General features: G+C 45.3%; 1 protein-coding gene across 1 annotated transcript; it reads left to right on the plus strand.

The window, feature by feature from the left end:
* Positions 1–830: 830 nt before the first annotated feature.
* Positions 831–12822, plus strand: CDC37 (cell division cycle 37, HSP90 cochaperone). Its single transcript, XM_075272618.1, has 9 exons — positions 831–911; positions 3933–4054; positions 4498–4773; positions 4884–4989; positions 5578–5693; positions 7812–7934; positions 9347–9529; positions 11634–11705; positions 12095–12822. Exons 2-9 carry the CDS (start codon positions 3953–3955, stop codon positions 12242–12244), a joined length of 1128 nt encoding a protein of 375 aa, XP_075128719.1. The 5' UTR covers positions 831–911; positions 3933–3952; the 3' UTR covers positions 12245–12822.
* The last annotated feature ends 570 nt before the right edge of the window (positions 12823–13392 follow it).

Raw genomic sequence — 13392 nt, forward strand, 5'->3', positions numbered from 1 at the left:
AGACTGCTAAAATAGAGTCTGACAGAGCCCATTGACTATAATGGAGTCCATGGGTTTCGGTGCAGGACTTTCTCCTCTGCCGATTTTCAGTCAGACATTGAAACGGAGTCTCGGGCACAGATGTGAACACGGCCCAAATCTTCTACAGCTGTATACATTTCCAGGGCTCTCAGTCTGTGTGAGACTCAAGTTGACGTTTTCTTCATGACCCATCAGACACATTAGACCAGCCATTGCTTCAAAAAATGAACCAAACCTATCCAATTGAATAAACGTCCATTTACTACATGGGCGAGCGTGTCACCACTTGGTGGCGCTCTACTCTAGCACACATAAGTGGGTTCACCATGCTGTTTACCATGTCTTGCTATAGCTATTTTACATAAATTACCTCACATTTTTCATGACTTTCCACAGAGTGCTTTCTATCTTTAGTCATGAAGTTGACTATCTAATTCCCTGGTCTGTAAGAGCTGACAGCCTCTACCGCCCTCATCACGATGTGGAAGCGTCTAGAAAATCCTCTCACACTCTCCCTCACAGGAGACAGACTCAACTTCCCGCCCAAACCGCATCAATTAAGCCACACCCACTCCAGACTGTCCCGCCTACTGGCCCTGTGCCTCGTGCCGTACCTTCTCTATACCACTCAAGCCACGCCTTCTAAATAAATCCTCCAATCGACGTTCGACCGCTCGTGTCGTCATTCCACCTCTGCGCGCAGAACGAAAACAAGCCTGACAGGGGCGTGGTTTCTTGACGTTCGAAAGATGATTGGAGGCCGGGGTGTGACGTCAAAGAAAGGGCAAGGCTGACCGGATTGAGGCCGGGGAAGTGACGTCAGAGTGAGGGCAGTGGGTGGATAGAGTGTGCCAGAGCCTTCCAGAAGGGGAGAAATCCTGCAGGTCCAGGTAGGCGCCTCTAGTGCTGTCATATCACGTGTATTATACTCCAATATCATATATCACATGCAGTATATAATATGTGTATTACAGCTCAGGGCTCACTACTCTGCCTGGAAGTAGCATATACATTGTATCAGTCCGTAGTCCATGGCCCCGAGTCTGTGTCTGCTCTGGACTACAACTCCCAGTATTGTATAGCAATCACTCATGTCTATGGAATGCTGGGACTTGTAGTCCTCTTGAGCTGCAGCACTTCTTGCCTAGATGGGAAGAGCCAGTAAAAGTGAAACCGCCTTTGTGGGGCCTATTACACCAAGAATAGGAAGTTTATTTCTGTTTTATTTATCTAGTTTAGATTTATTTTGTCCTAGGGGGCAGTAGTGCTCCCCATGCCCAGGGAGAGTTGTTTACATTGATTTTTATACAGGGTGGACGTCCGAAAGTGAGTTACCCTGCAAATAACATTTCTATTATATCCACAGGGTAAGTGTGTAATGGTCTGATCAGCGCCGCACCTCCCATGAGGCGACCTGAAGTGACCGCTTCAGGCAGCGCTATGCCAGGGCCCCGGGGAGGGCGGCATTTTTGCTGACCTAAGCCAGTCCAGAACAAGCTGTCCTGGACTGGCTTAGGGTCACCGTCACTGAGCGGTAGATTGGGGAGGCCCTGTGGATGCAGCGCTGCTCCAGCGGCCGCCCCTCACGCTCAGGCAGAGAGCAGGTCCTCTCCCTGCCTGCTAAAGACGCTTGCTGTGCTCGGCCCCGCCTCCTCCGTGCGGCCCCGCCCCATTCCATGCGGCCCCTCCTCCGGGGTGGGGCGGCTTTCTGACGTCCACCTCAGGCAGCAGAAACCCATGGTTCACCCCAGGGTCTGATCAGTGGCATCATCAGCAATCACAAGATTAGGGGCCCGGGGTCCCCTTTAACTTCCTCCTTTAACTTCTATGGGACTGATAGAGCTAGGTGGCAACAGCATTGTGCCCGTCCCATACAGTTGGATAGAGTGGTGTTCACTCATACCTGCTACCCCTCCTTAAAGGGGTTTTCTGACCCCTGAAGCACGTTTCATATTGATGACCTATCCAAAAGATCAGTCTTCAGTATCTGGTGGAAGTTTGGTGTTGACTCCACACGTCGGAGGCGCAGGAAGTGGTTGCAGTAGCTGGTGGAGAATGTGCAGTCTGCTGCAACTCCGTCCACCCTATAGAGGTGGCGCCATTCTGCTTCTGTTAGACTACACACTCTCCCTGTGTCATCAGTATTGAACATGCAATAGGGGCCACAAAGCCCCTTTATTAGACGTTTCAGGGGGCTCCAGTTCTCATGATCGTAGGGGTTCTTAGTGGTAGGACTCCAATGATTAGACACCTACTAGCCTGTGGTCTTAAGCTTTACTCTAACCCCTTATTAGGGCATAAGAGTCCATCCTCCAAGTCTCCCAGCAATCAGCTCCCGTGACCGGCGCTCCATTTACTACAGGCGGTGCCGGAGATTACACAGCACCATAGCAGTGAACAGAGCATCGGTCATGCAAGCACACTGGTACGCCATGGTCAGAACCACAGTCACCTGACTTTTATCCACTATCCTGTGGATTTATTTCATGGCACAACCCTTTAAGCTTATTTAAAAATGGTCTTGTGTTCTTGTATGTACACTTACATGGATGTCCAGGATGTTTCAGTATTGGACCAGGAGGCTGGGGAAGGTGAATATTCCAATGGTAATCCCCACTGCGTGTGACCACTGAGTGGCCTCAGTGGTCACAGGAAAGGACATACAACACCAGTGAAGTCCCGGGCCCTTTTCTTTGACCACTAGGGCCACTGCTTGGACTCAGTGTTATCAGTGTTAGTATGCATACAGCGGCAAAACAGAGACCCTTTTTGGCTTGATAGACTAATACATAGCAACATTCCACGTAGAAGTGTAAGTATAGGTGTCTCTTGGGGTATGTTCACACACAGGAACTTGGTGCTGATTTTGAAGCAGATTCCACCTCATAATCAGAGCCAAATTCCGCTCTGAATATGCCTCTCATTGTAATCAATGGGGCACAGAGAACAAAGCAGGCCGCTGAAAAAATAACGAAACCTGCTGGAACCCATGGAGCAAGACCCTCACCTGATCAGCCCTGCTCATCCGGGGCCCATCAGTGAGAGAAAGCTCTGTCTGAAGGAACGTAAATGAAAAGAGAGTCCGATTCCTCTTCATTTTCTTCCATGAGCAGGTTTCCTAGTTGATGGGGTCCTCTGCTTCTTGTGGCCTGAGCTGAGGAGCTGTAGGTGAGAGGTCAGACATGTATGGCGATTCATGGTAATACTTAAAGGATAGATCACCAATATCAGAATGGTGGGAGTCTGACACCAAGGACCCTTACAGATCAGCCGCCCAAAGCAGCACTGGCGCTTAGATGAGGTCATTGATGTCAGATTCATTGGTCACATGGCCTGTTTGCAGCTTAGTCTTCTCTAAGTGAATGGGGCAGGGCTGCAATTCTAATCAAAACCCCTAGGCAATGTATGGCAATGTGCTTGGTATTTGGTAAACGGTCAGCAGCGCTCACCTGAACTCTACAGTCTCTTCAAACAACCGATTGGGTGGCAGTGCCACGTATTAGGCCCCCACCGATCTGATATTGTTGAGTGCCAGGTACCAGATCTGTAGGGTCTAAGGTTAGGTTCACATCTGCGCTCAGGTTTCCGTTTGGGGGTCTGCATCATTTTTTCATGCAGAGAGAAAAAGCGCTTCAAGCAGCACTTTTCTCTCCGCCTTTTCGGGCGGAAACCACATGGACCCCATTATAGTCTATGGAGACCGTGGGTTTCTTAAGGTAACCATTTTCTTTGCCGATTAGGTTTCTGTTCAGGGGTCCCTAAGCGACAAACCCTCTGAACGGAAACACTAGCTAAGATGTGAACCTAGCCTTAGACCGTCAACGATCTGATATTGTTAGCCTATCCTGAAGATAGATCATCAGTATTCCATTCCTGGAAGATCCCTTTAATGTTGTCTTCATCTCTTTCAGATACCTCAATAAGCAGCAACATGGTAGATTACAGTGTGTGGGATCATATTGAAGTGTCTGACGATGAAGATGACACGCATCCCAATATCGATACAGCCAGCTTGTTCCGATGGCGACACCAGGTAAGAACGTGATCCCCTTATAATAATAGTATCTGGGCTACAATAAGTCGTTAAGTATCTTAAAGACGGTTGGTCTGCCTTGGGCACATTTTGGTAGTCACCGATGGTTCTAGGCTCTAACACAGTATTGGTCCAGCAGAAGACATGAAGGGTAGTATGTAGAGATGAGCGAACACTGTTCGGATCAGCCGATCCTAACAGCACGCTCCCAAGAAATGAATGGAAGCACCTGGCACGCAGACTTTGCCGGCGGCCGGCCGCTTAATCCCCCGCGTGCCGGCCGCTTCCATTCATTTCTAAGGGAGCGTGCTGTTCCGAACAGTGTTCGCTCATCTCTAGTACTATGGTCTATTTTCTAGGAGTTGGACCCAAAGAACCCCAGTCCAACACTGTAAGTAGATGCTAATAATTCATCCTGATTTCTCTCCTCCTGCCTGACACAGGCCCGTGTCGAGAGGATGGAGCAGTTTGAGAAAGAGAAAGAAGAACTTCAGAAAGCGACGAACGAGTGTAAAAAGAAACTCGCCGAATGTCAGAAGAAGCTGAAAGAACTGGACGTTCAGGATAATGCAAAGCCCGAATCTGAGAAGCTGAAAAAGGAACTGGAGCAGCTGAAGAAAGAGGAGAAGAACTGTCAGAAGAAGGAAGATGATCTCAAGAAGAAAGAGAAGACCATGCCGTGGAATGTGGACACTCTCAGCAAGGAAGGGTTCAGCAAGGTATGATGGGTATTGACTCTGCCCTGCATGCTACCTGGGGGCAGGAGGTCCTTCAGGGAGGTTATTTATTGGATGGGGTCCTCTAAATCCTGGTTCCTCTCTTTTTCTAGAGCGTCTTCAACGTCAAACCAGACAGTAATGAGGAAACTGAGGAGCAAAAAGAACAAAAGCACAAAACCTTTGTAGAGAAGAATGTCAAACAGCTAAAACATTTTGGTAAGTGGCAAGACCAAACAAGGAGTTAAAAGTTTTTTTGGGACGTACATACTGATGACCCATCCTGGTGAACCTCTCATGCCCTCATTGATGTACGGTATTGTATACCACTAGAAAGCTGGCTTTCCCAGTGCGCGATCCGTTAATGTCGGCATCGATATCTCCCCGCGGTCAGAAGGTCATCGCTGGGCTGTGAGGAATGCCTCCCTGGCGTTCCTCACAGCATTAGATCTGGCCATAGTGTTGTGCCCCCTGCTGGTAAACAGTGTAACTGTGCATGGATAACAAGATTCATATGTGTATGTGGTTGTGTGACATTTTCTTCGACAAAACATTTGGGGACTCCAACATCTCCATAAAGTATACTGTGGGGGTCATACATGAGTGGGTGTAGGGTGAAAGGTGTTTTTTTTTTTTGTTTTTTTTTTTACTAATGTAGCAATGACATAGTATGCAGAATCTATTTCCAGTGTGTGTGGGTGGTGAAGCCTTATACCCTAGCGCATGATCTCAGGGTTTAGGATGGGTTACCCTTGTGATATGACAGCTGTCTTATTAGTAATGTTCTCTCCTATCCCTCTATACAAGGCATGCTGCACCGCTGGGACGACAGTCAGAAGTACCTGTCTGATAACCCTCACCTGGTGTGTGAGGAGACCGCCAACTACCTGGTCATCTGGTGCATAGACCTGGAAGTGGAAGAGGTGAGAGATTTGCAGAATGGGCACAGAAAAACTTGACATCTCTAGTACCTGATAGCCTGTAGCAGAACATGGAAGTATGCCTCTGTTTATACCACATGTGCCATAGGACATGGAACATGGAGTGGAGCGCCGACAGCCGGACCCTGCACGGATCAGCTGTTCATGGCTGCATCTGATCCCTGTACTGCATTGTATGAAGCTGGAAACAGGTGGCCCTGTTCATTGTATAGAGCAGCGTTGCTACATCTCAGCTACTATTGACATCAGTGGCAGCTGAGATGCAGTAGCGCCACCTTGCCACTATACTGGGTTTGGATGTAGCTCTGAACAGCTGATCCATGTGGAGTCTGGAAGTTGCCCCCACACCAACCAGATATTTATGGCTTATCTTAATTATGGGTCATAAAAAAAAACAAAAACCTTTAAAGGGATTCTATTAGCTAAACCCACGTCGGAATAGCCTAAGAAAGGCTCTTCTTCTCCTTCCTTTAGATGTCTTCTCCACATTCCTTAGATATTCCGGTTTTCGTCCATATGCTAATTACGCTGGAAAACACGCTGTGGATATCTTAAATGCCATTAAGTGTTTCTTAAGCAGTTTTTTATGCTGATTTCAAATCTGAAAATCGTTTTGCCCTATCAGGTCAAATTCTTAAGAAATTGTCGAATAAATGTTTTTATTTTGCTTAAATAGGACTACAAGCTATATATATATTAGCATCTGCCCGCGACTCTGTGTGTTGCTGTTGGCAACAACACGTGTATGCGCATGCAATTGTTGCTGGCGATGATCCGCCCGTTCTTGGATCTGCTACATCTCTCTGTATATGTGCAGTATACCCAGGTGTGCCCTGGGTACCAAACACACAAAGATCCAAACACACAATATATATATATATAGTATGTATAAGAATATTGCATTACAATTATTTATTACAGGGGCTCTATCATTTTTAATTTTTAACTAATCACATCCTTCCATAGCCTTTAGAAAGGCTAATCCATACATACCTTCTGTATGTACCTTTAGTATGTAAATTGCCTCAGTAGTGTTTGAATAAGTCCGTTTTTATTCACATGCTAATTAGGTTCTCGGTGCACAGGAAGTTGTCAGCCAGCTCTCCTCTCCCTGCTGTGTACTATGTATGAGAGCAGGGAGGAGTCAGCAGCAGCCTGTGCTGTATATACAGGAGACAGTGCATGAAGAGACTTCCGGGGTGCACGGAGAAGGCTCATTAGCATATGAATAAAAACGGACTTATTCAAAATCTACTGAGGCAATTTACATACAAAAGGTAGGTGTGGAATAACCTTTCTAGAAAACCTAGGCACAGTCAGCGAAGAACATAGCGAGCGCTTCCACCAGGACATTTCGGTGATGGAGTCACGCTATCAGGGTCGGTGGAGTGCAGCGATTTCAGCAGACTACTGTTGAACGCTTCAGTGTGATTTGTCAACTCATCAGTATAAGCCGAAGTCCACAGACAAGAAATTTAAACCATGAACATGTTTAATGAATTTATGCACATATTTTACAGATATTAGACTTCAAACTGAATTTTTGTTCACCATACAATTATGTATGCTATATATAATTTCAGTAGCTATAGCCACGTTCATGTTTACATTTAAAATTCATGTAGCGATAACTTAAAATACTAATTTTTTGCAAAAATTACATTTCTTATGTTTTGAAGTAACTAATTGACATATAAAATATAAGATCGTGGCTATTTCAAGAATGTACAGTGCTGTTCTTAGAATGCAGTGAATAGGCCACAGTGCTCATCTGAACACTGCAACCACTACAAACAGCTGATTGGTGGGGCTTTTGGACCCCCATAGATGTGATATTCCTGTCCTAAGGATAGGTTAATATCTCCAAGCTGGAAGAACCCTTTAAAGATGAAGAAAAATGAACCTTTTCTAATCCTCAGCAACCACTTCAAGACGTGCATAAATAATTTTGGTCTGGTTAACAGTGAAACCATTGCTAGAGTATATTCAGTGTCTGAGTGCGGCCTGTGTAATGTAAGAGCAGGGTATGTGGCGTGAGTGAATGGAGACTTGTTTTCCTTCCTGAAATGACACCCTTCCCCATGTGTTTACACCCTGCAGAAACACGCCCTTATGGAACAAGTCGCCCACCAGACTATCGTCATGCAGTTTATTCTGGAGCTGGCCAAGAGCCTGAAGGTTGATCCCAGGGCATGCTTCCGCCAGTTCTTCACCAAGATAAAGGTTAGTGATGACCAGGCTAATGTCTGGGGTCCTGTCTGTTCTGTAGGTATATAGTTATGTAATTGATAGGGGTTCCCCACTAAAGGGGTTATCGAGTTTAGTAAATTATAGTTCATATAATCGCATTCTTCGGTATAAATTTACAAATATACACAATGTTAAAATTTGGTGCCGTTTACCAGGTTTACTTTTAGGTCTGTGACGTTACATTTGCAAGCTCCCTACGAGCTCTGAGGCATGTGAACAAAACGTCACGGCACCCTGCGACCTGATGGAAGCCGAGTGTCTCTACAACCCTTCCTCCCCTTGCCCATTCTAATTCTCAGAGGGCTATTATACTCCTACTGTCTATAGCTCTGCCCCATCACCGCAGCTGCAGGCACCAATATTAACCCCTTCGCGACATCCGCCATACTAGTACGGCAGACCCGGGTGTTTAACTATGGCGACCACCCAGGAGTCGGGCGGCTGCCATAGCCGCCTGGTGTGTGCTGTATCATACAGCAGACACCATGCGCTAATGCCCACAGTGGCGCCTAGGCACCGCCATTTTGCCAGTGAATGCCGGCACCTGGAGCAAGCTCCAGGCCCGGCGTCATGTTGGCATGACAGCTGGGAGCCTTGTAAAGGCTCCTTGGCCTGTCTGCAGAGCTTTTCTTTTGCAGGCTGCTCTATGCAGCCTGCAAAAGAAATTACATTTTTTTACAATGTATTGCAATGCATTAGCATTGTAATGCAGTGTATTAGTGATCAGACCCCCTGGGGTTCAAGACCCCTAAGGGGTTTAATTAATGAAAAAAAATTAGAATAAAAAATGATCAAAGCAAAAGGAATTCCCCAAAATGGTAGGACTAAAAAGTACACCCGGTCCCTATACATCCCTGTACACGGAAGTATAAAAAAGTTGCGGGTCTCAGAATATGGCGACTTTTAGAAAAAATAATTTGGCACAGTTTTGGATTTTTGTTAAGGGTTTAAAATGTAAATAAAACCATATACATTTGGTATCCCTGGAATCATACCGAAATATAGAATACAGGTGACATGTCATTTTGGCTGCACAGTGAACACCGTAAAAACGAATCCCGTAAGAAAATTGCACAAATGCACTTTTTCGTCAAATCTCCCCCATTCTTAATTTTTCTTCCAGCTTCCCAGAATAATTAATGGCGGCATCATGAAGAACAATTTGTTCCGCAAACATTAAGATCTCATATGGCTCTGGGAGTGGAGAAATAAAAAAGTTATGGGGTTTGGAAGCAATAGGGATGAGTAAGAGACACTGTGCATACAGTATACAGGTTATCCTGATCTATATTATTATAGGGAGGTTGACCGGTCATTGGGCATCCCTAACCTCTATATTATATAGATAATATAATGCTCACCTCTGATATAATGTTCCTCTACAGACGGCTGACCAGCAATATATGGACGCCTTCAACGACGAGCTGGAAGCTTTCAAGGACCGAGTACGGGAACGAGCAAAAGTGCGAATAGAAAAGGCCTTGAAAGAATATGAAGAGGAGGAGCGGAAGAAGAGACTGGGACCCGGAGGGCTGGATCCTGTGGAGGTTTACGAGACTCTTCCACCTGTAAGTCAGTGTGATGTCATGGGACTGAAACGGATTCTATTGGATTTAGGAGAGAACATTTGCAAATGCCATAATAGTGACAGCAGTAAAAGGAATATCCAGGCCTTGATGTATTTTCAGGAGGAGTAATGGCATGTTCACCCCATTGAATTTGTAGCTGATTTTTGTGGCGGATCCTCCTCAAAATCATCTCCAAATTCCAGAGTCTGTCTCTCGTTGTGTCTGTGACTAAGCAGCAAATAAAGCCACGTCAAAAAATGGGAAGCACAGGGCCAGAAAGTGGAGTGGAATCTGAGGCTGAAGACTGCCTTGAATTCCTCTTCACGTGCTGCCTAAAAGAGGAACGACATAACACAGACTTCTAAGATAACAAATCCAGCAGCCGGGTGAGTACGTAGTCCTGTGTATTACAACAACAGGTTCTGGGCTCGTTGTCTGTCCTGTAAAGGAAGCAGGTAGTAAAATAAGAATCTTATCACTCCAGGGCTGGACAGTCCCAAGTACTATCTATTGCGTCTTAAAAAAATTAGTTTTTTTTACTGACGTCAAAATCATGGTGGCTCCTAAAGTCTACAGTATTCGGTTGACCCTTGTTCCAATGGTCACACAAAAAACCCTAATGATTTTGCAGTATATCCTTACTATACTCTAATCATCACAAGGCTTGTCTTAAAGGAGTTGTCTAGTTTTGAAAACCCATCATGCACCCTATAAGGTTAATAATGGGGGGTGTCATTTTTGGATATGAGTGGAGATTGGTTACAAAGAGCGTCCCTTGCTTTGGGGACCTGTCCTGTCCTCCATTACACTGACACCCCATTGGTATGAATGAACACTGGGGGGTGAGTTATCATTTATTATGGTATTTCTCGCACCAATTGTGAGCCTCAAGCCCAAATGCACACCTTGCCTGGCATATTCTCCGAACTGAGAACTCATTTACTAAAACTCTTGCCAGTGTACTGCCATGAGTTAGAAGAGAAATCGACGCTAGTTCCTACCTGGCATAGATTTCCATTCTGGCACCAGGACGTCCAGTAGATTTATGTAGAGGTCGTAGCATCTTCATTAATCTCTCATCCCTGTGCCGGTCGGGTTGTTATTTAAGACTGGAATACAATACCACACTTGTAATAAGTTTTCTCCAATTTGTCATACTTGGGTAAGTTCACACAGAGGAATTTGGCACTGATTTTGAAGCAGATAACGCATCGAAACGTCTCTGTCTTAAATCTGCTTTCCATTGTTTTCAATGGGAGGTGGAGACCAATGTAGGATCTTATAGGAATAAACGTCCTGGTCACAGAACCTGTAACATTCTTCTTCACTTTCTGACGTATGAACTGACCCTGAGTTTACCCCATAGTGGTCCTGCGGGGAAATTAAATACCGTCCAGTTCCCCCATATATTATAAGTCAATGTTGGGGACACTTTGTGATCAGCTTATTGTTAAAAGACCCTTACCTATAAGGATTGTACAAAGTGCAGGACCCCTTTAAGAATTTGGGAAATCAGTGTGGGGGAAGAAACTTATGTCTGAGGATTGGTCATTAACATGAAAGGCCTGATACAATCTGCTTAAAGGTGAAAAGGCTGGAGGACTGAGACAATCTGCTTAAGGAAAACATGACTGAGTTGTAAATCACCTTAATGAATATAATCGGCTTTACAGAGCAGAGACACATGCAATCCTCTGTCACTAGTAGATGTATCATGGAGGGGGTCAGGGGCAGATTTAATAATGACATTTAAGCAACATTTTTTGGCTGCAGCTCGCTATGTGGGGCCTTAGTCTTAAAGGGTAATTCTATACACAATGTGCGTGTGTGTGTGTGTGTGTATATATATATATATATATATATATATATATATATATTAGAGAGAGAGAGATATCCTATGTATGTATATAGATCCTATGTATGTATATAGAGGAAGGTCCTGGCAGGGCACTACCTAGATATTTCCAATTTACTATCTACATAAAGCAAAAGCAAATAGACATGTTAACGTATATCTAGTGAGGTGTACTGTCCTAGGGAGGACATACCAACTCCATGGTGGCGATTTTTCACGTTTTATTGCCTTTTTCCCCCCTTTCTTTAGGAGCTACAGAAATGCTTTGACACAAAAGACATTCAGATGCTTCAGGACACGATTAGCAAAATGGACCCTAATGTAAGTCCCATGTAATGTGGATTATATTGGCTCTAGATTATGGGGAATGAGCGGTCTGAGAGGATCTAAAAATCCCTGCCTTAGTATGATGTTATCACAAAATACAAATCGTCAGACTGTCGATAAAGTTATTACGTAGCTGTGGCCCTTGGAATGCAGTAACACAAAAACAAAAAATAAAAATAGCTATCGCTTCAAGGCCCTGAAAAACTGCGACACCAATAGAAGTCAATAGGAAGTCGCGTCAGTGGCTTTATTTTAATTTGCGAGTTCACCACTAGGTGTCGCTCATTGCTCTGACACAGGGTCATATGTGACGGTATTAGTCCTATCTATCCCACCCTTTCCCCTCCCAACATTACATGCAGCCTTTGTTTCCCATCCCATAGGAGGCCAGGTTTTTTATGAAGCAGTGCATCGACTCCGGACTGTGGGTCCCGAACGCCAAAGGAGACGCCCCTGACGCAGAGGGCGCGGACTCGGAACCAGTCTACGAAGAGGCCAAAAACGAATCCAGCCAGCAGAATACGACATCTTAAGGGTCCGACCGTGGGAAATCTGGCATCTCCGAAGCGGCTCTCGATGTGGTGCAATAGAATTAGCAGGATCTCTTCTGAGGGACCCTCACCTTTATGACCCATAAGAGGTGCAGCCAACGCTATTAACCTTCCTCTAAATTATGGAACCAATTACAAGGCTGAAGAAGGCAAAATACTGAAGGGGAACAAAAGTCCATACTGGTGACACTGGGAACGCGGGATGTAAGGAAGATCCGGTAGCCTATATCCCCCAGCTCCATGATTTATGGCGGATTGTTCACTGTTGTTTTTAGTTTATTTCTTCATTTTTTCACCCAGGACTACAATTTTTTTTTTTTTTTTGTTTGAGGCTGCTTTATTATCCCCTCAGGGTTCACAGCATCCCAGGAAGTGATGCTGATCACATATTATCCCTATAGTGCAGGTTAGGGATGGGGTACTACAGCGGGGGATGTCGTGCCTATATCTATACTGGGCCAGGGATAGCGGCAGTCTTGTCTCCTGTGTGGCTGTGAATCATTTGCTTGTTCTGCTTCCATGTTAATGTTACGGCACTGACAAGAACATAAAGTCTTTCGTTTTTCACAAGAAATTGTCTGTTGTATTTCTTTACTATCACGTTAGCACTTATGTGGACTGACGCACAGTATAAGTATTTGTATGGTCAGTGGCCACTTTATTAGAGACACCCATCAGCAGTTGGTGACATGTATGGATATTGGAGGATCTATGGTGTGCCAAGAAAACCTTCCTCACACCATTATTCTACCCCCCAGCCTGAACTGATCACGTCTGCTGCTTACTAGAGATGAGCGAGTACTATTCGAAACGGCCGCTTTGAATAGCACGCACCCATAGGAATGAATGGAAGCGGCACGCAGGGGGTTAAGCCGCCGGCAAAGCTTGCCAGCCGCTTCCATTCATTCCTATGGGTGCGTGCTATTCGAAACGGGAGTTTCGACTACTACTCGCTCATCTCTACTGCTTACCCATCAGCATATGGCCATAGTAATCTGGCCTGGCCATGTTTCTCCAATGCTCTTTTGCCCCCATGGGTCTTGTCTTTCTGCTTCCCTTGCGCTATGTTCACATCTGCTCCCCGATGTCCGTTGTTCTGGTCCAGCAGAAGACCAGAACAATGGACACAA

The sequence above is a fragment of the Leptodactylus fuscus genome, chromosome 5 (genome assembly GCF_031893055.1).
Source record: "Leptodactylus fuscus isolate aLepFus1 chromosome 5, aLepFus1.hap2, whole genome shotgun sequence".
Classification (NCBI taxonomy): Eukaryota; Metazoa; Chordata; class Amphibia; order Anura; family Leptodactylidae; genus Leptodactylus; species Leptodactylus fuscus.